The sequence below is a fragment of the Vanessa atalanta genome, chromosome 16 (genome assembly GCF_905147765.1).
Source record: "Vanessa atalanta chromosome 16, ilVanAtal1.2, whole genome shotgun sequence".
Classification (NCBI taxonomy): domain Eukaryota; kingdom Metazoa; phylum Arthropoda; class Insecta; order Lepidoptera; family Nymphalidae; genus Vanessa; species Vanessa atalanta.
The window spans coordinates 695,217-723,140 of record NC_061886.1 but is presented as its reverse complement, the minus strand read 5'-3'; the positions used below and the strand labels follow the sequence as shown (position 1 = coordinate 723,140).

At 35.2% G+C, this 27,924-nt stretch overlaps 2 protein-coding genes across 2 annotated transcripts in view; one reads left to right on the top strand and one right to left on the bottom strand.

The window, feature by feature from the left end:
* The window catches only part of LOC125069940 (ankyrin repeat domain-containing protein 6), an 80,976-nt gene extending 53,256 nt beyond the window's left edge, over positions 1-27,720 (bottom strand). The window contains exon 1 of the mRNA XM_047679568.1: positions 27,559-27,720. The gene's annotated coding sequence lies outside the window, so the exon portion shown is untranslated. The remainder of the gene's footprint in view (positions 1-27,558) is intronic.
* LOC125069941 (3-oxoacyl-[acyl-carrier-protein] reductase FabG-like) lies at positions 7,319-8,089 on the top strand. Its single transcript, XM_047679569.1, has one exon. It carries the CDS (start codon positions 7,328-7,330, stop codon positions 8,087-8,089), a length of 762 nt encoding a protein of 253 aa, XP_047535525.1. The 5' UTR covers positions 7,319-7,327.
* Positions 27,721-27,924: the final 204 nt, after the last annotated feature.

Below are 27,924 nucleotides of genomic sequence, written 5' to 3'. Positions count from 1 at the left end.
TATAAGTCTGCTTTCTTTAAATAAATGAAATATAATATTATGATTAATCACTGTCTGAGTCTTCAAATATAGAGTTAACAGGTATCTTCTAAGCTATAGGCAAGTGTGACATCGTAGACCGTGTCGATGCTTAACATCAGGCAAGACAACGGACAAACGCAAGCCTATCAAGGGTAAAAAAGTCATCAGAATATTCCATTCGAGTGGTTATTTGAAATATGTCCCACACAATAGAAAAGTCACGGCGAATATTAATTAAACAAGTATAATTGCTCGTGATATTTGTTGAATTACAAAGTACTCATCGGTTTTTATATGAAGAGAATAATTAGTTAATTAGAGATATACGTCAAACAATCTTTATTAATGTCATGAACTCTCGCGTCACATGTAAAACGATATCTTCACGATAGTACTGTTGTGTATAGATATTGTTTTTTTTTTAATATTTGTGTTAGAAGTGTGCGTCATAGATAATTGTATATTTTTCTATTGAAATTAATATTGCATTTAATTTAATGAACTTTAAGTTTTACGACTGTTAGTACGTAACTGCGTTTGTATTAATTTATCGCCTGAAATCCGGAAATCTCCATCATTTCCTATTATTAAATCAGACGCGAGAAAGCATCCGTTAAATGATGCAACTACGTACATTGAACTGAGCTATATTTTTATGTATAATTCACTGAAAGATATATATAATGATTTTAATACCATTAATCTTACCCGCTAGTCTAAAGGTTGATTGGCATAAAACTATTTCTGACATAAGTCACGCATTTCTACACGCATCATTTAAATAGCATTAAGTTTTTAATTTTTACTTTGTGTATAATAAATAGAATAAACAAAGAAAGATCAGTGTTATTGCCAATATCGTAAGGTCGTTTGTTAAATCAAAATATTGTCCACATCTCACCTTTTCGTTCTGTTTAAATGCTCGTGGCTCTTATGCGCACTAATGTAAGTAAGTGGTATGTATGTAAGTGGTGCCACACTGCATACCTTCGGGTTGCAGCCGAATGGGCCGGCACGCCCGGGGAAGTACCACTCTCTCACTTAAAATCGGCGTGAAGTGGTAGCTATGTTACCGCGTTTCGTCTGGTATGTGAGAGTCCCGGAGGCCCGATACCCCCCCCCCCCTTAAACATGATGGTTGTGCAGAATTTGGTTACATTACCCCAGGAGGGTACCATCAGCGACTGCGGTGGAGAATCCCTCTCTGGGCATCCATGCTCAGGACATACACCACCTGAGCAGGGATGCCCAGGCTGCCCTCCGAATTCTGGGGGGGGCAATTTTGCGCTCGCCACTGTTCGGGGTAAGCGGAGCAGGCATCATAAGGCAACCCCTACCACCCTCACTGTGGACTTCTGCAACATAAGGGGACTCAACTCGAACTTGAACGCCGTCCACTTTCACCTTGAGACGGCGAAGCCGGCCTTGCTCTTTCTTACCGAGACTCAGATATCTTCTCCTGCCGATACGACTTTTCTTTCCTACCCCGGGTATAAATTGGAACATTCCTTTGTACCACGAGCTGGGGTGTGCGTTTACGTCAGAGATGATATCTGCTCTCGACGCCTCGGCAGCCTTGAAGGACAGGACCTATCAATTATCTGGCTGCGTGTAGATTGTGACGACCATCCGCGAATCTACGCTTGCCTTTATAGGTCCCATAGCGGTAATGCCGAAACCGACCGACTGGTTGAGCACGTCCAAATGGCTACAGATTCCGTACTGCAGCAGATCCCATCCGCAGAGATCGTTATTCTTGGCGATTTTAATGCCCACCATGCCGAATGGCTTGGATCGCGCACTACCGATCATGCGGGTAGATCTGTTCTCGTCTTCGCTTTAGCATATGATTTGACACAACTAGTCCCCTCGCCAACGCGAATACCAGACGTGGAGGATCATACACCTTCCCTGTTGGACCTTCTGCTGACTTCCCATCCGGATGGCTACCAGGTTATCGTCGAACCCCCTCTGGGCTCGTCGGACCACTGTCTCGTCCGAAGTACAGTGCCGGTTGCGCGTTACTCACGACCTCGTTTCGTGGGCTGCCGCCGAGTGTGGCACTACAGGTCAGCAGATTGGGATGGGATGCGGTCCTTCTTTGCATCCTACCCATGGGGGCAGGTTTGTTTCTCGCCGGATGATCCGAGTGTTGTTGCTGACTCTGTTGCCGATGTGGTACTTCAGGGTATGGAACTATTCATTCCGTATTCTGCGGTCCCCATCGGTGGCAAGTCCCAGCCCTGGTTTGGTCGTTTCTGGAAAACGGCTTCACGCAGAAAATGGGAACGCTACCAAGACTGGGCTAACGCATCAGCGTCTCGTGATGTAAATACCAGCGCAATCAGAAAGGAATATAACTCTGCCTCTAGGTCCTTCAAAAACGTGATTGCTAAGGCGAAAACGGAGTACATTGGCAGAATTGGCGAGAGACTGGTGCGCCTCCCTTCAGGAACACGTGCGTTCTGGTCTCTCGCCAAGGCTGTCTTAGGGAATTTCTGTCAGCCTTCCTTACCATCTCTGCACAAGGACGGTGAGTCATTGGCCCATACAGCGAAGGAGAAGGCTGATCTTTTAGGCTCTCTCTTCGCAGCGAACTCGACTCTGGATGACCGAGGAAAGTCACCACCAACAATCCCGCGGTGTGATACCACGATGCCGGAGGTTAAATTCCGGCAAAGTGCAGTTCGTAAAGCACTCCTTTCCTTGGATATTCATAAGTCGAGTGGACCCGATGGCATCCCTCCAATCGTGCTACGGACTTGTGCTCCCGAGTTGGCGCCGGTCTTAACGCGTCTTTTCCGGCAATTCTATGCATTCGGCGTCGTCCCGAACTCCTGGAAGACTGCTTTGGTGCATCCGATCCCTAAAAAGGGCAACCGCTCAGACCCGTCCAATTATAGGCCTATAGCCATCACCTCCTTGTTCTCCAAGGTAATGGAGTCCATTATAAACTGCCAGCTCCTGCGGTACCTAGAGGAGTACCAGCTGATTAGCGACCGCCAGTACGGTTTCCGTCGGGGTCGCTCAGCCGGTGATCTTCTAGTTTACCTTACTCATAGATGGGCGGAAGCAGTTGAGAGCAAAGGGGAGGCATTAGCAGCCAGTCTGGACATAGCGAAGGCCTTCGATCGCGTGTGGCACAAAGCGCTTCTTTCGAAGCTTCCTTCCTATGGGCTTCCCGGGAAATTATGCAATTGGATTACCAGTTTTTTGGCAGATCGGAGCATCAAGGTCGTTGTCGACGGTGCATGCTCTGACTTAAAATTCGTCAATGCTGGTGTTCCACAAGGCTGCGTTCTATCACCCACTCTGTTTCTTCTGCATATCAATGACTTGTTGCAAATCAGTAACATTCATTGCTATGCAGACGACAGCACCGTAGACACCTCATACACCGGCCGTGCTAATATTTCTCGGGAAAACGTCGAAGAAAACCGGAACAAACTTGTATCTGAAATCGAGTCTTCGTTAAACAAAGTCTCGAACTGGGGTCGGCTAAACCTAGTTCACTTCAACCCCAAAAAGACGCAAGTTTGCGCGTTAACTGCTAAAAAAACACCATTTGTCGTATCTCCACGATTCGAGAACATTCCGTTAGCCGCTACAGCTAGTATCGGAATACTTGGCGTTGATGTTTCGAGTCTCGTTCAGTTCCGCGGTCAATTGGAAGGCAAAGCCAAATTGGCATCAAAAAAGCTTGGTGTGCTCAGCAAGGCAAGACAGTATTTCACGTCGGCCCATCGTCTAAGACTATACAAGGCGCAAATTCGGCCTCACATGGAATACTGCTCTCACCTCTGGGCGGGTGCTCCCCAGTACCAGCTCCTTCCATTTGACCGTATCCAACGTAGAGCGGCTCGAATTATCGACGATCAAGCCCTTTCCGATCTGCTTGATCCTTTGGCTTTGCGTAGAGATGTTGGATCGCTCTGCATCTTCTACAGAATTTATCACGGGGAATGTTCCGAGGAATTGTTCGAATTAATCCCGGCTGCTGAATTTCACCTTCGGACATCTCGTCAAAATTCCAAATATCACCCGCACCACCTAGATGTCCGAAAATCAACAACAGCGCGATTTTTAAGACATTTTCTGCCTCGCACAACCACTCTGTGGAACCAGCTTTCGCCGGCGGTTTTTCCGAACCGATACGACTTGGGAACCTTCAAGAAAAGAGCGTACTCTTTCCTGAAAGGCCGGCAACGCACCTGCAAGCCCCCCGGTGTTGCAGATGTCCATGGGCGGTGGTAGTCACTTTCCATCAGGTGAGCCTCCTGCTCGTTTGCCACCTTATGACATAAAAAAAAAAAAAAAAAAACCTAAAGTGCATCCGCGTGCGTACTCAACTGTCATATACTCTTATGTCATTTATATTGTACTCTGTATTCTGAGGTCAAAGAAATATTAACTACTGCAAGCAAAGCAAGCAAAGCACGTGGGTGGGTCGAGGAGACAATGGACATTTGTATATAATGTATTTTAACTTTACTATCCATTATAAACACGAAGTAAGCGTATAGAAACTTTACAAGTATCAAGATTATATGTAAACATGAAATATACGTAAAGAAACTTTACAAGTATCAAGATTATATAAATTAGAGTACGGTCAGTGGTCGAAATTCGAACAAAAAACATTTTCCAAATTTGGGAATACACTTATGATTTTTGTATGTTTTGAACATATTTTTTTTCTATTGTTTAATATATAAAACAACTTGTTTAATATATATTTACACAACAGTCGGCATTACTCTTGATATCCTTAGATTAGCTTAGCTTCCTTGAATTACTTGAGAATATATTTTAGTAAATCCGGACCCCATACTTCAGTAATTTCAACAAAATAAAGATTTTTCATGAACATTTATTTACTGAATATCAAAGTCGGTCCTAATTATTCTTTTAAAGACAATATTCCCTGCGGACGAGACGTATTTTAATTAACAATGCTCTTAAGAGCAAATTAATTCTCTTGACAGACGATTTATTAGGGTTCACGAAGCGTTATCAAAGTTATTTAATCAAAAAGTGTTGAGGCTAATAGTTGATATAATTCAAAAAAGGTTCAGTATATTTTTTTAAATTGTTCTCATAATGATAATAAAAAAGTATCTGATTTATAATATATGATTTATATTCAAAGTTAATAAGTTATTTTCATTGTAATAGATTATGAAATGTTTTTTTTTCGGTTATATTACACAAAATGGATTGTTGCCAGCCCGTCTGGGTAGGTGTGGTACCTACCCAGAATAGAATACCTCATCAGATATTCTACTGCCAAGCATCAGTATTCAGGTATTGTTTTATTCAGGTTTGAAGGTTCAGCGTAACTACTACTAACAAGGGACATACAATTTTAGTTCTTAAGTCTAGTGGCGTATTGGCGATGTAAAAATGTTTAATATTTCTTGTTAAGCGATCATAATTGGATTTAAAAGTCTGAAGGCCCTGGGGCCACAAAGAAGTGGGGCCTTAATTATTATATTATGAATTAATTTGAATTTCTGTCAGTAATTTATAATTTATCTACTTGTATCGGTAACTTTTAAAACAATGATTAGTAGCATTATTATACTTTAACGTTTAACGTTCGTCGGAATCATCAACTAATATTATAATACTAGATATTAGTTAGATTCCTAGATTCCGACGAACTCGTCGGAATCTGTTGTGGGGCCCCTGTCATATGCAGGCCTCAGGGCAGTTGCTCCGGTTTCTCTCCCCTCAATCCGGCCCTGTAAGCGATCAATATAAATCATAGTTGTGAAAACTTACCGATTTATTTCTGAGATCATATGATCCTCTGATAACAAACTTGGTATTTAGCGTACATAATAGATCTACATTCTTATGTTTTATGTAATTACGCAATGTAGCTCAGTGATAATAATATTGACATAAATTGAGTTTTATCTTATCGCATAAAAATGAGGTAAAGGGTTCAACTCATACAAATAATGAAGTCAAAGATCAAGATCAGATATCAAAAAATTATTAATTAAATTTAGTTTGATATTATTTGCAAATAGTATTAATGTGATTTTAATTTTAATTAATTAACATACTACTAGATTCATTAAAAATATTTTTTGTAAATAATTCGAACCGATAGTTTTAGAATAATAAAAAGATTATTTTCTTTTACGAGTGAATATATATATATATATATATAAATATATATATAAATAAAAAAGTCTCTTAATTTTTCCGATTTTATTATGTTCCTATAAATTATCAAATATCAATTTATCTATAAAAGAAATAAAAGAAGAAATATATAGAAACTGCTGTGAATTTATCTGTATGTATTTTTAATACTTACAACTTAGAAGTACAACAATTGAATATACTTTCTAAAACCAACGTAAACAATGTTAGCTCAATTTACCGAAGTTATAACGAAACATAAATTGACTACTATCAAATAAAATAATACGATTTTAAATACTAAGGTATGTCCGGTGATATTACCTCGAGGAGGTTGACAGTCGAAAACAACAGATCCTCGTTATCGCTAAATATTTAACCTCTGACCAGTATAACTAAAATATTCCGTAAAAAAAAAACATTAAAACAATGTCATCTGTTATTATTAGGCACATACATATTGTTATTGACTTTAGTTATTTAGATTTAAATACATTGCGGAAATATACGATACTTTAATAAATCACAAACTATATCCTTAAAATATTTTAGTATTTCAATCGATTCTTTCCGTTAAGATTTAAATATTTATTTTGATTAATAATACGGTTTTTATTTTGACTAGAAATTAAGATTATAATTAGAGTCGGACAACCAGCCATTCGTTTGTCTGGACACAAACGAGAAAGAAGTGTTATAGTGTAAAGTGTTGTGAAGTTTGAGAAATTTAAATAATGAGGGCGTAACAATATATTAACTAATCAATCAATGCGACTGAACAAAACACATATCGTATTGCAAAACATTGTTAACTTTTTAAATGGGAGACGATATCCTTTTTTTGAAACGAATGAGAAATGTCTCTTTTATTTATAATGTATGCTTCTCTCTTTATCATTACGGCCTATAAAAGTAACGTTAACAACATAAGTGTTGATGATAAATAGATAGATAAAAACAAATATATCGATACAAAAAGTGCACGAGATTCTAAAAATAATACAATTAGAATTGAGTAATTATTCTATGATAACGTTTATCTACAGAGTTCAATTGACTGTACAGTGATCTTGAATCAGATTAATAAATAGGGCAGATCTAAATTGATCAGCTTTATTCATGGTCGAAGTATTGCAGTAACATCATCACAATGAGTTTCAAGAACAAAGTTGTGATCGTGACGGGAGCCAGCTCAGGTATTGGTGCTGCCGCGTCCAAAATGTTCAGCAAAGAGGGCGCTCGCGTGGTGATGGTGGGACGCAACGAGACCAAACTTGCAGCCGTGGCCGCCCAGTGTAATTCACCGCTCGTGCTTCGCGCAGATGTTTCCAACGACGACGACGCTAGACGCATTATTGATCAAACCGTTAAGAAGAATGGTCATATCGATGTATTGGTCAACAATGCTGGTATGACTATGGCTAATGGTGGTATACTCGGCACCGATATGATGAAATCTTACGACACTATTATGAACACTAATCTTAGAGCCGTTGTTCATTTATCTAACTTGGCTGCACCATACTTGGTCAAAACTAAGGGCAACATTGTGAACATATCAAGTATTGCTGGAACTATACCTCCCATCGGTCCAGGCCTAACTAACTATTACGTCTCAAAAGCAGCATTGAATCATTTCACAGTCTGTGCTGCGAAGGAGTTGGGACCACACGGTGTGCGAGTAAACGTGATAAGTCCTGGACCGGTTCGGACTGATTTTATGGACAATGTTAAGGACTTTTATGGAACGACTGGGTCGTGGGACGATTTTATGCCGAAAACTATTCTGAACAGAGTATCCGAGCCGGACGAAATTGCAGATATGATTTTGTATCTGGCAAGTGATAAAGCAAAGTCCGTTACAGGGTCGAACTTCGTGATCGATAATGGCATGCTTATTAAACGGACCTGACTGTTTAATTCAGTGTTGTTTTGTTTGCTGATATTGAATGAATATTTATATGTAAAAATAAATATTATATTATATCTTAGGTTATTTTTATATAGATATCGCACTACAAAAGACTTAAATATAGAGTCAATTTTATTTTCTTGGTGTGCGTGAGATACGTTGACACTCTCCAAACATCATATTACTTTACTAGTGCGCGTGTCCTTAGTGATCAACGGTTGGTCACAATTTTTTCGACGCGTTCTCAGCTTAGAGATTATAACTAGATATAAAAAAATCAAAGTTTTATATATTTATTAAGTATGTGCTATTAACGAGAACGTGTGTATCTATACATATAATAAAATTGGAGTGTCTGTTTGTAATATTAAAATAACTGTGTGTTACTAAATGCATGTGTATGTACGGTACATATACCTAAATGACATTTTTTACAATTTTTGTCTGTCTGTCTGTTTGTTTCGGCTAATCTCTGGAACGGCTGGACCGACTTTGCGGGATTTTCACTGGCAGATAGCTGATGTAATAAGGAGTAACTTAGGCTACTTATTTTAGAATTATATGTAAAATAATAATAAAGTCACGCTTTTTTATTAAATTCAAACGCGCACGAAGTCGCGGGCACAGCTAGTATTAAATATAATTTAAAATAGTGTGTGCGACTGTAATGTTTTACCAAGTGAGAATAGCACTCGTCGATCACACCAAATATGCCTAAACTCGAGTACCAGTAGGCATGAGTCCCGTTTCCACGAGCCAGTGTTTGATCGGATACTCTTAACCATTCAGATCAATCTAACATTCAAAAGTAACTTAAGAACATTTTTTCTTGTTTTATTATATACTGAATTAAATATATACACGTGAAGCTAATATAAGCGCGAGACTATCACTAATAATTTTTGTGGCATTGAATAAAATACTTACTTGATGTTAGGCCTATGTGTAAGCCCGTCTGGATGGGTATCAACCCCTCATCAGATATTCTACCGCCAAAAAGAAATACTTAGCGCACTGGTGTGACATAAGGAAATGTTAAAAATTTTTACACTGCCATGCATATGCATGTTTATTTATATGGACGGTGGTGACCACTTACCATTATCCTTTGCTCATCCACTTAGCAATATTAAAAAAAAAAACCTAAATTATATAAACAACAACGACACGACCAACACGGCGATGGGTATTTGTTTATTTAAAAAAATAATAATGATATTGTATTTATGTATGTCTGCATATTGTGTGATTGATGAAAGATCTGTCACGACGACAATGTTCTAATAGCTGATTAGTATGTTATAAAAAATATTATCTATTGTCAGTTGATACCATTGTTGAACACGGCATAAACTTATTGCCCAATCACTAAACTGTAAAGAAAAGATTTCTATTTGCTCTAGAGAGTTCGAATGTACACGCAATGTGTATGTTTTTTCGTTTTCTCTAACACTGTAATGTTGTTCTTCCATACTTTCTTTATGACATGATAATCGTTTCTGTACATCTTATGCCTAAATATTGAACATTTCATTGATTTACTATCTTGAAAAATACATAAACAATACAAATTATGTATTTTTTTAAGACATCTATATACACGGGTGCTGTGTTATTCTAGCAAAAACTCAGGCTAAGATATATTTATTTTGCTTGTAAATAAGCGTAATATTATACTCTAACAGAGGGATGTTACATTTTATTGAGTTTAGGAATCGTTAACTGCTTAAACATTGCTGCGGCTATATCAAACCGTAAATTCTAGACGTACGAAGTCGGGATGGGCAGTTAGTCAAATTTCAGTTCCCAAAACTGTCGTTATTATAAACTCCGGAAATTTATGAAACGTACCGTCGTTTTTCCGTGAGAATATGCTTCACTGTATTCGTAAACAAAAGTAAACATTTAGTTTCCAAAAGTGTGTGCCATTTAGTTTCTAATAGAACTTAAGAAACATCAGATATAAGTAAAGTTAATAACTATGTTAGTTAAATATATATGCCATGGACATATAGTTGATATTATTTTATTATAAATGTGAGTTACGTAAGAGCGTTGATATAAAGTTTTTTATCACATCAACGGAAATGTTAAAACGATATTTGTTTATTTTATTTTTATTATCACGATTAAATGGTAAGTTTTATTTTAAGCTCTATATATTTATTATTATTAAAAAAATCTTTATTATAACTTAGTTTTTATTCAAGCGTTTTTACTGCCTAAAAATGTTGTAATAATTCCAAGATGCCTTTTAAATGCATCAACAGATTTGAATGTATGTGATGCATAAGGAAAGTTTTACTCTCGTGAATGATACTAGTCTCGTGATTGGGTAACAACTGAAGCCGGCCTTACGCTTCTATCTCCAGTTGTTAGGTGAATGTAACTATTTTATAACAATAACAGTATTCATTTAAATAATAATCAATAAATAAATTTCTTGGTGGTAGGGTTTTGTGCAAGCCCGTCTGGGTAGGTACCACCCACTCATCAGATATTCTACTGCCAAATAACAGTACACTGTATTGTTGTGTTTCGGTTAGAAGGGTGAGTGAGCCAGTGTAATCACAGGCACAAGGGACATAACATCTTTGTTCCCAAGGTTGGTGGCGCATAGGTGATGTAAGGAATGGTTAATATTTTTTACAGCGCCTTTGTCTATGGGCGGTGGTGACCACTTACCATCAGGTGGCCCATAAGCTCGTCCACCAAGCAATTCCATAAAAAAAAAAAAATATTGAACAACATCACAAACATTACTCTGATTCCAAAGTAAGTATCTAAAGCACTTGTGTTATGGGTATCAGAAGTAACGACGGTGCCAGATACACCCAGACCCAAGACAACATAGATAACTACATCGACTCGGCCGGGAATCGAACCCGGGGCTACTCGTCAACGGTCGTCTTCGTTGTGTACGATTTTCGTTCCATCTGACTACGAAAGCGAGGGAATCCACTGTGTTTGTCACTTGTGTATTCTTATACAATTACTTATAACCTTTCAGCTTGGTCACAAAAGTCATATTCGATCAGGAATATAAATTCAATAATATCTATTAACCCTAATTTAAACACTCTATAACTTAATTTATACCAGGCTGACTTTTTATATTTATATTCTTGTAACATTTTTTTTTTTATTTTAAAGCATTGATACTCCTGATAATATTATAATCTTTTTTAATAAAAAATAAATTAACATAATTAATTGAAGATCCAATATGACAAACACGTCGATATTTTAATCAAATGAGTATGTATTAATTATTAATACGTCAGACCATAAAGGTCAAGAGACAACCTCGTTGGTCTAGTGGATTGGCCATAGGGGACATCCCGGACTGTAATCGGTCTGATTAACAAATATTATTCGATTTTCCCTCTAATCCAACGAGACGGTAGTCAGATGACCAGAGGGAGTTTAGGCGATGTTACAACACCTTTCCAAGAAACGGATCTATAAAATCTGCCAACTTCTAATTTCCGGGCTTTTACCGAGAATATTATTGACAGAAAAACTCAATTACAGATCTGACCCAGAATTTGAACTCAGAAACGCGAGATCTGCACCCATAGCTAGCAACTAAACCAATGACCGATTTAATGTATCTTGTCTCTAATTGGTAGCAACCTACTTACTAAAAAAAGAAAATAACTTTGCATTTAATTTAACGACCAAACATAAGTTAAGTGTTGAGGGTTCAGTAGATCCGTTTTCGTTATTTTAGAAGATTGAGGGCATTTTTTATAATAAGAACATTTCGTAAGCCGTTACTTACGGTTCTTGACATTTTGATAGAAATGTGATGAAGTCCATTTATATAGGTGGTGGAGTCTTGCATAATTCTCCTATTGGTTATACCCTTAAAGTAAGGTTTCTATTATTACATATACTATTATAGAGACTTCGTATTACAGCGAGTTTGTGTGCTGTGAAATGGGAGAGCATGCATTGTGCCCCAGACGCAGAGCAAGCAACGCCAGAAGGCAAAGTTCCAGATATAGGCCGATTTCCGTGGTTTGGAATAGTTCAACACTCATTTTGTAAGTTTATTTATAGAGAAGATATGTGTGATCATTCTATCTATAGTCTTATCCAATCACGGGGAAGCAAAGACAAATAAACGACTTTGACAGGGAATTGACAAGATATCGTTAGTCGAGATCTTGGTTAAAATTAAAGTGGATATGAGTATTCTAATTTTTTTTATATACCGGTAGACTGGCAAATGGGCCACCCGATGACAAGTGGTCACTATAAGTATTAGCACTGTCAAAAACATTAATCATATTATATCCTAAACGCGACAGTAACATTGTTATTAAGGATGTTGTGTCTCTTGTGCCAGTTTCCAATCAGATTACTACAGTAATAATTATTTGTTCGCTTGCTTCACGTAGTATTTGTAGAAAGAATAAAAAAAACGTATATTAAAAGCAATTACGTAGAGTATATTTTTTGGAACTTCAAATCTTATGAATGATGTATCTTTATTTCTGCTCTGAATTATAGTCTCGCCTTCATCATCATTAAGATGATGAATTTGGAGGCGTCAAAGCGTTACTAATTACACCAGTATTGTGGGAATACAATTGAAAAAAAAGACCATGTAACAGCCTGTAAATGTCCCGTTAAGCGAAAGTCTCATCTGCTCTTGAATTTTCTCAGAATGTTTTCCTTTATCAGCGCGCTTATTTTTGAATTCGCAACCTTCAGCTAAGATTTACGTGTTCCAACTACTCTACTATCTTGGTTTAAATTTATATTCTTCATAAAATTATTTTACTGATAATTTGATAATTGTTTTTCTGTTTTTTATGTAAAATTTCATCGTCAAGAGCTGTTTTATTTAATAATAGATAAAGTGAAATGGATAATATATATGTCACTCAGATAATTGTTAACGCCGGTGTTCAATTGAATTGCGTACCACTGCGTGGTTACACTTGCTATAAAACACTCTGCGTACCACTGCGGGTTTACGCTTGTTATTAAAAAAAACAATTCTTTTGTTTGTTTGCTATAATTTTTCGTGGATTTTATTGGGATTAAATTAACTGGGCATACAATTATCCAGTAACTATATTAACATTTAAACACTACCTTAAGACTAAGTGTTTTGCCAAAAATTTTAAAGTAGTACAGAAGTTAATAAATAATGAATACTAAAAAACGGAATTTAAGACAGAGAAAGGGAAAGTAGAAATTATTATTCAAATTTATTTGTTTTTAATTGTAGATTTAGGGGGTGAGACCAGATTTGCAGTGACTAATGGAGTTCTTATTCATCCAAATTACGTAATAGCACCCGCTGAAGATATCGCTCGCATACAGCCTGAACGTCTAATGTAAATAATATATTTATATACCTTTGGCTATATATATGTCTAGATAGATAGTTGGCAACTAAATACACGCACACTAGTAAAGTAAAGTAGTATAATTTTTGGCGAGTTTCACGTGTAGCTGTCACGCACACCAAGATAATAAAGTTGGATCGTTTGTTTTAGTTCATTTGTTGTAGTCTATCTAGCTATATATATATATAATCTAAGACTTTTACTTTTATTCTTAACAGTTTGTTTTCACTCACTCATAGTTCTGTAATAGTTGTAATTATATAATGTAAAAAAAAAAAACTGTGGTTTGCAAAGATATATAATCTGTTGTGGTTTTACACAATGCGGTTTCGCTTCATCGGTGTTGATTTTATAGAGCGGCCTTAACCTCACTAATTTTTTTCCGTCCCGATTCAGTAAAATTATAGTTTTGACCACATAAGAGATTTAATGGATGAAACAACTCATTTTATCCATTCAAATATTGATACGTCATAGTATTTTAAAAGTCTAGATATGAGCTAGATAAGAGCTTAATTATGTTCCAATTGATTCTTTTATCTTTACCTATTTTTATACAGGAAACAAAAAAAATATTGAAATCGCACAATGTGTTGTGGATGTATGAAAAAAAACCCGACGAATCATGAATGTCCTCCCAGTGGTTAGAACGCGTGCATCTTGACCGATGATTTCGGGTTCAAACCCAGGCAGGCACCACTGAATTTTCATGTGCTTAATTTGTGTTTATAATTCATCTCGTGCTCGGCGGTGAAGGAAAACATCGTGAGAAAACCTGCATGTGTCTAATTTCAACGAAATTCTGCCACATGTGTATTCCGCCAACCCGCATTGGAGCAGCGTGGTGGAATATGCTCCAAACCTTCTCCTCAAAGGGAGAGGAGGCCTTTAGCCCTGCAGTGGGAAAATTTACATGCTAATGTTCCATCCTTTGAAGTCTGTTCTAAATATCAAGCCTATATTAGTAGTAGGCATTAATAAATAAACGGGTGTTGTTGTTCTGTCATCATTGATTTGACAGTGGACAGAAGAATTTTAGCAGCATTTGTTTCAAAAATAAAATTTTAGAAATTCAGTAGTTACTCTTTTCCGACTTTATACAACATCTATGGATAAATCTAAATATGACAAATTATTTGTTATTCTAACAGGAATAATACGAAATACATCGTATGGCAGAGCAAAACTGAGAAATTTTCTCTGGACTTAGAAAGTTATTATCTCCCGTCGGAGTACACCGAGGGAGTCACATTAGCGAGTATAGCTTTGTTACAAATACAAAAGTATGGAGGAGGCTCGGGGGGTAAGCATACTCAATAATTATATAAATCAAAACCACGACGACCTAGTTATAAGATCTTAATCGAAAATTGTGTAATCAAACCCAGGCAACGCAAGAATCACGTGCTTATATTTTGTTTATAATTTAAATGTCATGCTCGTTGGATAAGGTAAAGATCATGAGAAAATCTGTATGTGTGGAATTTAGTACTGCCACGCGTTTCCATATGTATTAAGAGCAGTGAGGTGGAATAAGTTCAAAACTTTATCCAAAAGACGAGGGAAGGTTTTGGGCAGCTGTAGGATAATTATTGACTGCTATTTTGTTGTCGTTGTCTTTAATAAACTGGCTTGATGATGAGGATAGAGGGCGTGTAGTACAAAGTTGATGCCAATTGAAGGATATGGTCACTAGAAAAATATCTTTAAATATTTTCAGCACCAGTGCTGCCGGTATGTTTGCCAATAAAAGGCGCGGGGACTTTCACAGATTTGTTTGTAGTCAAAATGTCAGATGGTAAGTTGTTCACAGATGATTATAAACTGTGATCCCGCTGAACAGCGCTCTTGCTGCTATCGGATTACTGCACTCATTGAGTTACCTAGAATTATTTGTGATAATGGAACGAAACCTACGGAACGGTACCACCCACTAATCTACAGCCAAGTAGCACTACTTTGTGTTGTTGTATTCCAATTTGAAGGATGAGTGAGCTAGCGTAATTACAGAACTAGAAACATAACATATCAGTTCCCAAGTTTGGTGGTGCATTGGTGAACAAAAGGTATCATTAAAATTTCTTATTACATAGTATAGTATGTTATGATGTATTAGAGTAATGATAAAGATACAAAATGTTTTCATTCTTAAAAAATGTTCGGGCAATTTACTCGATGTAGAGTCCCTTCGGGATGTAGCAATATTCACAATAACATTACCATCAAAGTAAACTTATAGCAAGGTGAAAACAAAAATGGAGAAAAAACATAACCGTGTGTTGTAACAACGGGTTTCCGTCTCCTCAAAATCAATTCAACCTTCTCTGAGTAAGGTAATCGATCTTATAATGTTATATCCAAAATCCTTTTATCTTTGCCAATCAATAAACTTAAATCTCATGTTAAAAATACATTAATAAATAAAGCGTTTTACCTAATAAAGATTACTCAGACGATAAAAATGCGTGTTATCGTGCAGGATATATAATGATTTAGGTAATTGTATCTAATTAACATAACTAAATAATTTAATTGGTGGAAACGAACTGCATTTCTCGCTGGTCGGATATACATTCTACATTCTTTTAGCATTGGTAGAGGGACGTAAGAAATTTTAAGCATTTACCACATCGCCAATGCGTCATCGAGGGAGCCAAGATGGCCCAGTGGTGAGAAGGCGTGCATCTTAACCGATGATTTCGGGTTCAAACCCAGGCAAGCGCCACTGAATTTTCATGTGCTTAATTTGTGTTTATAATTCGTCTCGTGCTCGGCGGTGAAGGAAAACATCGTGAGGAAACCTGCATGTGTCTAATTTCAACGAAATTCTGCCACATGTGTATTCCACCAACCCGCATTGGAGCAGCGTGGTGGAATATGCTCCAAACCTTCTCCTCAAAGGGAGAGGAGGCCTTAGCCCAGCAGTGGGAAATTTACAGGCTGTTTATGTAATGCTTCATCAACTTTGAGAACTGAGGTGTTATGTACCTTATGTATGTAGTTCCTTGGTCACTCGCCCTTCAAATCGGAACACAACGCTAAGTATTGCTGCTCGTGGTAGAATATTTGACTAGTATCACTACCCAGACTTGGGAAAAGCCCTACCATTCATTTAATTTAATCTTCTAGACCTACCCGTATAAATTATGTAAGTAAATTTTACTATAGACGCAGGCTTTTTCTTCGTGTTTTTTTCTGGATGCTCGGACTATCGGCAAAATTAATGCAATCTATCTATCTTTTAATCGCAGAGACAGGTGAAGTTGAGAAGGAAATGTTGAAAATGAACTACATGGGCAATCAGGAGTGTGCAGAATTTTACTTTCAGCACAAGGTATTAGAAACATCGTAAAAAATGATTATTTGTATCCTTTATCTTTAAGTATCATTAAGTATCCTTTTATACCTTATTATACTATCAAGTATTTAATTAAAACCACAAATTAATTTATCCTCTAATATTTTTTTATGAACAAATCTTTACAATTTAAGTATAGCAGTTGTTCTTGTGTGAGTTTTTTGGGACTTATTAATTGCCTTGAAATATTGTCTTTCTTGGGGTGTTATTGGTGTTCGTGGAATTCTCAGTCTGTCTGTCTGTTTTTTTGCTTTCTACTCGAAATGAACACGAAGATTATAATGTAAAATATATCTATATTTTAGCACATTTTCTGTTATCATTGAAGGCAGTTTAATATTTTTCGTATTCGATATAATTTACAGTTGAACCACAAGCTGATGTCTCCAAAGAACCCGCTGTGCGCGGTGTCCACTCAGACGCGGCCCTGCGTGTGGGACGGCGGCGCGGCGCTCGTGACGCGACAGTCTTGGGGCTACTGGACACTTGTGAGTATTTTGTATATTTAGAGAAGGAAAATCTTTGTGTCTTTCTTGTCTTTAACTCAAATTTAATAGATCGGGTTAAATGATTTATGAGGTGTTAAGAGGCATTTGGCAGCAGTGCGACAAAATTGATTACTTTAAAACCAAGGCGAAAGTTTGAAATGTCGATACATTAATCTTCAGACAAGAAGAGTGCCGAGTAACATAAAATTACTAAATAGAATACATTAAAATTTATATCGAAGTGAGTCTTTTCGTATATGTAATTGAGTTCCTCGGTACTTCTTACTTGTTTACTGAGTACCTCAGTTCCTAATAGCACTACTGTTTCGTATAAACGTTTTGTTACGTGTTACAATGTGTTTATTAATGCCTCAACGTTTTGGACGTTCATGCTCCGACCGCTAGTCGGTTTTCCGAATAAAGCTTCCGAGTGTTACATAAGTCAGTGCAGGTCGACGTTTCGTTGCAAGCGCATATACATACTGCTTTGAATTGCAGTAATATCTTACTGCGAACGTAGTACGAGTACGATAACTTCGGTCGCGACGATTATGTTGGCACGCTGGGCATATTTTAAGCAGACACGTAACACGTAACGCTCTTTGTGATAGTTACGTGATGATACAACAAATAGCTCGTGTCGCACCGCGATTGAATTGAAACTTTTCTAATATGTTCATCGCTGTCTCTTTCTTACTTCATATCTATCTTCTCTCTCATGTACTGAATCGTGAAAAATCCACCTATTGAATCTGCCTAAGGAGTTTTACATTAATAGTTTTGCTCATGGATAGTGTACAGTATAATCTATTTTACGTTCAATTTTATTGAAATACTAGCACAGCCTAGCCTTTAATACAAGCGTAGCCTCCTGTTAAGTAAGGGACAGCCAATGGTAGCTTCTAAATACCATCATAGACAGGTTTTCTATCCGTAAGCAAAAAAAAAATGTTTTCTTGTTTATAATAAACAGTAAAAAGTATGTATACATGTTAACCTACACGTGATTTATAGTTGGGATTCAGCGTTCGCGGTCCAGGCTGCGGAGCACCCACTCGGTTTCTCTATATACACGACTACCTGCAGTGGATCGATGAAATCATCTCATATGTTCCTCACACACTCAGGGAGGAGGACCAAGCGCTTATATTCAGAAGAGTGTCTCCAATCAAACTTATTATGTATAACGGTAAATATAATTGAATATCAAATTAAATACGATATTTTTTTTAATAGAGACCCACTATCATGTATATGTTCAGCGGTCGAATAAACGGTAAATTAACGGTATACCTATCTAGTCGGTGGTAGGGTTTTTGCCACCATATGGGTTCTTGAGTGTAAGTGGTCAAAAATGGTTTACTTGGTGGTAGGGCTTTGTGCAAGCCCGTCTGGGTAGGTACCACCCACTCATCAGATATTCTACCGCCAAATAACAGTACACTGTATTGTTGTGTTCCGGTTAGAAGAGTGAGTGAGCCAGTGTAATCACATGCACAAGGGACATTACGTCTTAGTTTCCAAGGTTGGTGGCGCATAGGTGATGTAAGGAATGGTTAATATTTCTTACAGCGCCTTTGTCTATGGGCGGTGGTGACCACTTACTATCAGGTGGCTCATGTGCTCGTCCGCCAACCAATGCCATAAAAAAAAGAAACATTAACAATTCCTTACATTGTCAATGCGTTGAAAACCTTGGCAACTATGATGACGTGTAACTTGTGCCTGTAGTTACACTGGCTCACTACCCTTAAAACGGGAACACAATAATACTATTAATTATTAACATAGTATTCCTACTTGGTGGTAGATTATATTATGATCTACCTAGACAGGGCTTATAATTAAAAGATTTTAATTTTATTTTAAGCTAAACTCCAAGTCCCGAAAGAAATTGGTGCATGTGATCGAAGGACCAGAGGGGCTGTACTCTACAAGGATAATTCTGAGTTACTTGTCAATAAGAATTTTGCTCAAGGATTTTTCTTTGTAAGTTAGAAACAAACGTAATATTTTTATACATTTATTTGTTTGCTATTGCCGATATAATCGATCTACCGATCCGACCTTTGCCAAATTTCATTGAGATCCGTCATCCGTTCTGCGTTATTCCGTAACAAACATCCACCCAAACTTTTGCATCACTATATATGATATAACAAAGTCGCTTCCCCCTGTTTGTCTGTCCTTATATGGTTATATGCTTAGATATTTAAAACTACGCAACAGATCTTGCGGAGTTTGATGCGGTCTTTTTTAATAGATAGAATGATTCAAGAGGAAGGTTTATATGTATAATACATGCATAATATAGTAGAGATACATTATGCATTTAGAGGTTTATAATGCGATGTCGTAAATAAACACATTTTTTCGCTCACATTGAGTACAAACTCTGAGTTTCTTTCGCCGGTTCTTCTCAGGTCAGGGTGTTTTCTTTTCCGAACCGGTGGTAGTATTTCATTTGACTATCAATAAGTAAGTGTATTTTTCTATAAATAGTAAAGGAATTTGAGTTTGAGTTCTGGCTATCAGAATAATATCGCCAAAATAAGTATGTATACCGCGAAAGTTTAATTGTTATACTATTCCTCGTATAGATGTCTATGGCTCAAGTGGCGCAAGTGAACTGCGCCACGATCGTCCTGGACGTGAGTTCGCGCACCAACGCGGCGGTGTGGATCGAGCACCATTGCCACCGCGACTACACGGGCGACCGCCAGGGAGCATATTTTAAGGACGTTAGACCGTTAGTTACCATTATTGTATTCAACCCGGTTTGAACCCGCAATCATCGGTTAACATGTACGCGTTCTAACCAATGACACATCCCCGCTCATTAAGTATTATATTTATAAATATTATTTATCTTTTACAGACGAGATTGTTTCGTATACTTCAAAAGCGTGACTTTCATCGAGTTTCGTTTCTACTTTTCGTTCAAAGCGACGCTAGAGGTCACTCTCTTCGGTAAGGAGGAATTGCCGAAGTTCATACCGAACCCGTATCCCGTTACCGAGAGTACATACAGCTGGTTACCGACCTATTCGTACTTGAGAGATAAGTGGTTTGTCCCAGGAACTTCCTGGTGGTGGAGCATGTAACATAAGTACACTGTGTTTCATCCAAATTAAATGTAATCCAACATTAAATAATTTTATGTTCTGTCAATATGTGGTGACATATAACAGGTTTATAGTTATTTCAGTGTAAATAATCTTCTATATATATATAATACAAAAAATATATAGTTTAATATTTTTTTAATAATATTATTTTATTAAATATTACGGAAATAAAAAATGTTTTTTATTAAAAAAAAATTATAAGTAAAAATATACTTTCTGACGTACGTGAGGAAACCTGCATGAGTCTAACTTCAACAAAATTCTGGATGTATCCACGAACCCGCATTGCAGCAGCATGGTGGAATATGCTCCAAACCTTCCCCTCAAAGGGAGAGGAAGCCTTAGCCGAGTAGTGGGAAATTTACAGGCTGTTACTCTGTATCGTTTTTTACGAGAGCTTATTCCAAGATGTTAAAATGCGGATTGGTGGTAGGAAGATTTTTATTAAACACATACAGTCATACATATATGTTTATTTACAATATACAATATTGTTTTTCATAATTTACTGAGAGATGAATGAGCACAAGGGTATTTCATCCACTGGCCAATGTTGACTCTATTTTTATTTGAATTCTATTCATTTAAAAAATGTCTACTGAAAATTTTATATATTAATAATTTTATATTCGTATATAAATTATGATACATATATAAATATAAGTTATGATCATTATATTCTTCATTTCAAAAACTACACGTAATGTCTGTTTGGTTATATTCCGGTTTAAATGATGGACCCTGGTTCGTGTAATTGGCATAAGGGACATTACATCTTAGGTCTTGTGTTTGGCAGCGCAGCGCAGTTCGTGTGAAAAGTGTTTTATACATTTTACAGTGTCAATGAGCGAAGGTGACCAAGTATAATCAGAATACATCTATATCTATACATATAATAAAATTGGAGTGTCTGATTGTAATATTAAAATAACCGCTTTTTACTAAATGCATATGTATGTATACACGGTACATATAAAAATTAAATAACATTTTTATCAATTTTTGTCTGTCTGTCTGTTTGTTCCGGCTAATCTTTGGATCGATTTTGATGGGACTTTCACTAGAGAAAGCTGATGTTTTAAGGAGTAACTTAGGCTGATGCTTTAAGGAGTAAACTAACAATAACTTTTTTGTTTAATTCAATCTCGCACGAAGTCGCGGGCCCAGCTGGTATATTATATAGGAGATAGTTATATTATAACTAGGCAGGTGTCAAATAAGATAATTGGTGTAAGAATTATAGAAATAAACAAGTTTTGGTCTAATTAATACGGTGATTTGTAGAGAGATTTATCGTACACGCGTGTGCTTGTTAAATTGTCTAAATGCTGACACGCCATTTTGTCTCCTATTACCAAGTAGCAAGTATTGTAATTGTCCGCAATTATTGTTGGTGTTAATATCGTACGTACATGTGGCTGGTTGAAAAATGTTGTCCGAACAGACGGACAAAAAGTGGACAGGGTCAGTGACCGTGTAAGCGAAATGGTTGTATTAATTGTGGCTCGTTTTATTGGACCTTATCGTTTCGTTTGGTTCTTGTTTGATTTATTTTTGTATTGAATTATAAAACGAATTGGATTATTATATTTGTTGGTATCAAATCCAGTTTTAATTTGAAATGAAAATGTTGCACTATATATATATATATATATATATATATATAAACGAGTATATATATATTTAAGTTTTCAATGTATATAAAACACGAATATGAAATTCACGCTTGTCACGTCTATAGTGTAAATTTAGCGCAGGTGAAACTCTGAAGTGCAGCCACTTACATAATAATATTATATGCTAAAACTTTCTCCAAAACGCGCTGCTTCTCCTGGTGTAATTTTTATGTATATTACTTTAACACTCACTGATTGTTTCAAGCCGTGGTACTTTAATATAAGTGAATTACTGTTTTGAATTCTAGATTGTAATTTTTTTTTTCGAAATTTGTATTGCTGATGGCTCTAATGGACACAGCGTCTCCGGGCGGAGTAGGCGGGTTAAATTAGTCAATCCCTGGATGTTGGGAACCCACTTAATGGCTCAGAATAGCCGCGTCCTAAGGGTCATACTGCGAGGCCGGACCTCGGCTTAGGACGTCGTTGTCGTCGAAGGGACGATTGTAAATTCAAATTTGTTTCTAAACTTATGGTATTTGATAATACAAAACGTTGTCGCGATTTAATAGCCTACCAACGCTATCTATTATTAGGCAACTAGGCAATTATATTTGTGTAGTAGTTGATTTTTCAGTTAGGAAATCAAAAAAAAAAAACCTGTCTTTTATTCAAATAGATTTGTGAAGTAAGTGGATTAGGTAACGTTGTTCGAGTAAGCTGTTTTTTTTAAGAAGCGGACTATTAGATTATTAAGTACAAGTAAATTGTGCGCACGTACGATGAAATTTTCTTACCCATGATATTTAGCAAGAAAGGGTGGGTCCGCTTTGTATAGAGATATAACGGTTTAGCATATACTTAGCCCTGCTGACTTCTTCGAAGATGATCTCAAGAAAAAATCTAAATATACAATCGAATATAGGTATATATTTTTAATTTAAGAATATTTATTAATAAAGAAAAAGAAATTGCCACCAGTAGGCCTGTTTGAAAAGACAAAAAGTTACAAAAAACACGACACGTTTTATCGACTCTTTTATTTTATTTCATTTCTAATAATTTAGGATATTTTGTGATAAGAATTCATTGAAAATCACTTAAAAATAAATAAGTTAAATGCGAAGACGTTTTTCTTTTTTGAACTTTTTTACTCAAACCTCCTTAATCTTCATTAATATTTATGAATATATTTTTATAAAATCCTGATTGCAGTGTACAATATTGTAAAGTATATACATATGTATTAAATTTTCAATGAGTAATGTTTTTAATAAATAATTTATGTCAGGTTTGATAAAACTATAAATATCTTGTATTCAAATTAATTTAAAATTAAACACTGTCATCGATTTTACAAAACCTGAACATAATCGTTACAAATAATGAACATATTTATTAACTAAGTCTAATCACCTAGCTACATTAACATATAATTGTGGAGACAGGTGTCTAAAATCATAGATACTATACATCAGATCTTCAGGACCTCAAGCCTCAATTGATGCTATATCGTTTGAATATGTAATTACAAAAAGTAATGAGTAATCTCTTTAATACAATTTGACTATGTGTTTGTAATGTACACACATAAACATTTTTAATGGCGTTGATAAGATATTAAAGCTATATATAGAAAATTAGCTCAATAATAAATTCACTGTTTGTTTCCTGATGTAATTGTTTACATAAGAATTATTAACATTAAGTACTTAAATATATAAAAATATAAATTAAAAATAATTACTGTAAAAATGTTGACCGCGTGGAATGTTGGCAAGAATGCTAGCAGAATTTCTTAATAAATAATTTGCTTAATACAAAATCGTTTAAATTATATAAGTAATATATTATGCAAAAAATAATTATTATTCTCTATACTGTAATATTACAACTATTATTAAACTTCATGTAATAATGTTATGGGAGTTTAAAGGTAATGTAAAATAATTTGTTCTTTTTTTTCTTAACTTGATTTTCATTGAAATATTTATTTTAATACAAATACATTTATTTAAAAAATACCTAAGATATTCAAAAAAATGCTCTAAAACTATGATATTAGGAACGTAACGATAATCTAAAAATTTAACGCTTTTGTTGTAGGTACTTAAAGTCATCATAAAAACCTAAACTTCAACTCAAAATAAAAACTGTTCAATACCGATAATAAAACAATATTCTAATACTGTATTATTTTGTATGTTTAATGGGATATTAAATGATTAAATAGTAAAACTGGAACGTACACTGCCTCGTTGGTCCAGTGGCTAGACATAATGCCACAGGTCCCGAGGTAATGAGTTTAAACCCCAATTCGGGTCAGTAAAAAGTTATTGGGTTCTCCATAGAAAAATTCTCAGTAACAGCCCGGAGTCTGGATGTTGCAAGTGCGCCGTGTCTCGGAAAGCACCCAAAAACGGTCCTGTGCCTTAATTCTTATCGGACGTGAAGGATTTGCCGTCCCATCGGATTATGAGAGTGGAGTGAGTGCACTAGGATATGCACACACAGTCGTGCACTAGAATATGTTCTGTGTAGTTCTCTGGCCCTTGTGATTAGCCGCCGTGACCGAAGCCATTAATAATACATATATAAATTATAATCAACGCATTTGCTTTAAAGTTAAATGCGACTGAGGTCTTTCCAATCAGCTTAAACTTATACGCAATGATTCATGAATAGTAAATCATTACTAGTCAGAGTCTTAAAGTAACAAATCCACATACAATTGAGTTAAAATATCCATTACTTTGTGATCTTAAGTTTTTGGTACAATTTTAAATAGTATTAATGTAACGTTAAAAATATTAAACGACCCTAAATACCAGTAATTTTATAGTGTTTTATAGTTATATTTTATATCTTCCAGATATATACAGGAAAAAGAAAAAGTTTAATTTATTCATAAACTATTCCTAATTTTGGAATTGAACCCCTGCCAATATATTATTGTAAAAACCTCCGCAAATAATTAAGTTTCTAATTTCATTGCAAATAATAAAATCACAGTCTATAATATCGATTATTTGAAATCGAGAAATTAATTTGAACCTTATCGTCTGCGACATAAGGACGTATTTAAAGTTAGATGCGTTGAACTTTAATCGTTGCAAGCGATGTATTTTCTAATATTGCATGTGTCATTTTGAAGCTTATTCAGTTGTAATAAGATTCTAAATCGCAATTTCGTTTTGAATATATATTTTAGAATCGTAATGCGTTTTATGGGCGTCTGTGACGTTTTCATGTCTTCATATACATTGGTCACGAAAAGTTTTGTTAAAATAAAAAGCCAACGTATATTTTATTACGTGTGTAGTGTTTGAGATAAAATTGATTTGTTTATGAGGTTGTTTTGTGCTAACATATTTATTATACGGTCTCTGCAATCTGAATTATTTGGAGCAACTCTTTTAGTATTTTTGTTCGTATCAATATGTAACCTTTATCATGGTTGCTACGATGGAGCGTTTAAGTAAAGTAGTACTTTGGTTATTTTTATTAAAATAATTCGAAAAATTGAGATTGAATTATCAGGCTTCTCAGTTTAAAAACTAGTAACATTTAATTTTATTAAGATATAATATTATAGAATAACTAGCATTAAATAAAATTAATTAAGGTTGGACAGCACGATATAATAAATGGATTTTTAAAACTATGGTGGATCTGTGTTCTCTTAAAATGGAACATTCACAAAATTATTTATATGTCCCTACGTCTTAACATTACAAGATGAAGGTTTAACATTTCAAAGTCTTATAGTTAAATCAGTAATCAATAAGTCTTTTTTACATAAGTAAATATATATATTTTGTAAGTATTACATAAATATGTAAAGTATGTTTTGATAGTGATTTTTCTTATATAATTTATTTCTATTTGGAATATAGTTGTATAAGAAAACAAAAGCCTATTAAATTATACCAAATAATTTCAATATTTTATTTGAATATTATAAATACATAAATTACCTGTAAATCAGGTATTAATTAAATTCAATAAATAATATATTAGCCGTTATATTTTATTAGTGTAAATATTTATGCAAAACGAATAAGATTATTATCGTAGTGTACCTACTATAATTTTACGATGGCCGTCACATTGCAGGCGGAAATGAAATTTTAGTAAGGAATATATATGTATATATCGGAGTGTTGTTTTATTAGGTGTCAGTAAAATACCAAAAATAATTGAACGCAACGTTTATGATGCAAAATGTTTCATAGATCTGCACAAATATCGCATAATCATAATCGCAGGCTTAAATCCTTAAGAAAAACTATCCGTATGACATGATATGATCAAAGTAATTATGGCATATAAAAGAATATAAAAACATCTTTATTATAATGCATGTCGTATTATGTTAGTACAAGAACGATTAATATTTTCTATGGTATTACATATATTGTGTGACGGGACTCGAGCGCGTTGATGTCTTCGCTATGATCTTAGATCATCTGATAGCGTAACGAGTATAATATGTAATATCATTTATTTTTACTGATCGTTAAAGATTTTATATATGACACCAGCATATTATAATGATAAGAAATAAATACCACGTCGGAGCTTATTTGTTTAGTTAAAATGTGTAAATTGTAGAGTCGTTATTATTTATGTTTTTTAGAAGAATTTGTAACGTGACTTTTTCTTTTAAGGAATTAACGTTAGATTTGAAAATGGTTTAAATCTACCTTTATTCTCTTAAAAAGACACACGGGCAAGTAAACTAAGCTCTATCCATAAACATTGGTACTGCAAAAAGTTCAATCCATTTTATTATACAGATACGTGATTCTAACTATAGTACCTAAAATGTAAAGTATATTGCGTCACCAGGAGGCGAAGTAGGAATATGCCGGTTAAGTACGATTGTTAATAAATATATGTTATATTTATTTTAGTATTCACTGTCAACATAACAATAGCCTACAGTATTCACAACAAAATTGTGTCGAAATATAAAAGTAGAGCAACGCCATGAGATGTATATCTTTATAATAAATAATAGAGTTGGTTGATTTGAACATTCACAGGTTGTTGATTTATTTTTATTGCTTATTTTAGCTTTACGACCTTTACGATAATATAACGATATCATTAAAAAAACATAAATTTATCAAATTATCTATTTATTATCATATACATATGTATATATAACCCAAATTAAAAAATTGCGTCGTAGACTCTAAGCTCCTTCCTTGAGCATCGTGCCTCATATCTTATCAATATGTTTTCTCTATCTATTTGAGCAGTACATTTAATTTTATATTAAAACTATAGATTTATTTATCATTTTACAAAAGTAAAATAATATGCTTATTGGAAAGAATGTAGTTCCATGTTTGAGCGTAAAATATGTGAGTGTTAAACTAATAATAATTCTATATACGGCAAACTTAATAAGTTTAAAGAAACCTACGGAAAAAAATATCGCTGGAACGAATTAAAACATTTATCGAAATATACGAAGCGATACAAGACTACACATAACCGCTCACCTGCCGTACATCCAATGAAACACTCTATCACACTGGAACACTTCACAATAACACAATCACTTTATCACCTCTCCATCTCAACACTTGTATCCAGCACTTTGTATCACTTTTCTAGAAAATGCCGCAAAAACTTTAACAATAGCAAATCGGCAACAACCTCCTCGCGGGACAGACGGTTGTAAACTGAGGCGTCGCTAGAGTTTCCCTTCTCACTCCCACGGGCTATTGATACGTGCGTCTGAAAGAGACAGGAAAAAAATGGTTAGTTCGTACAGCGATTTTAGGCTTCGAAAAAGTTGTAGGGACATCGCAATGTTATCGAGTACAATGTACTTGTGAGAATGGATTTCTTATTGCTATATAAAA

Bases quoted from the DNA above. Each gene is read 5' to 3' on its own strand.
- LOC125069941 (XM_047679569.1), top strand. From the start codon at position 7,328: ATGAGTTTCAAGAACAAAGTTGTGATCGTGACGGGAGCCAGCTCAGGT.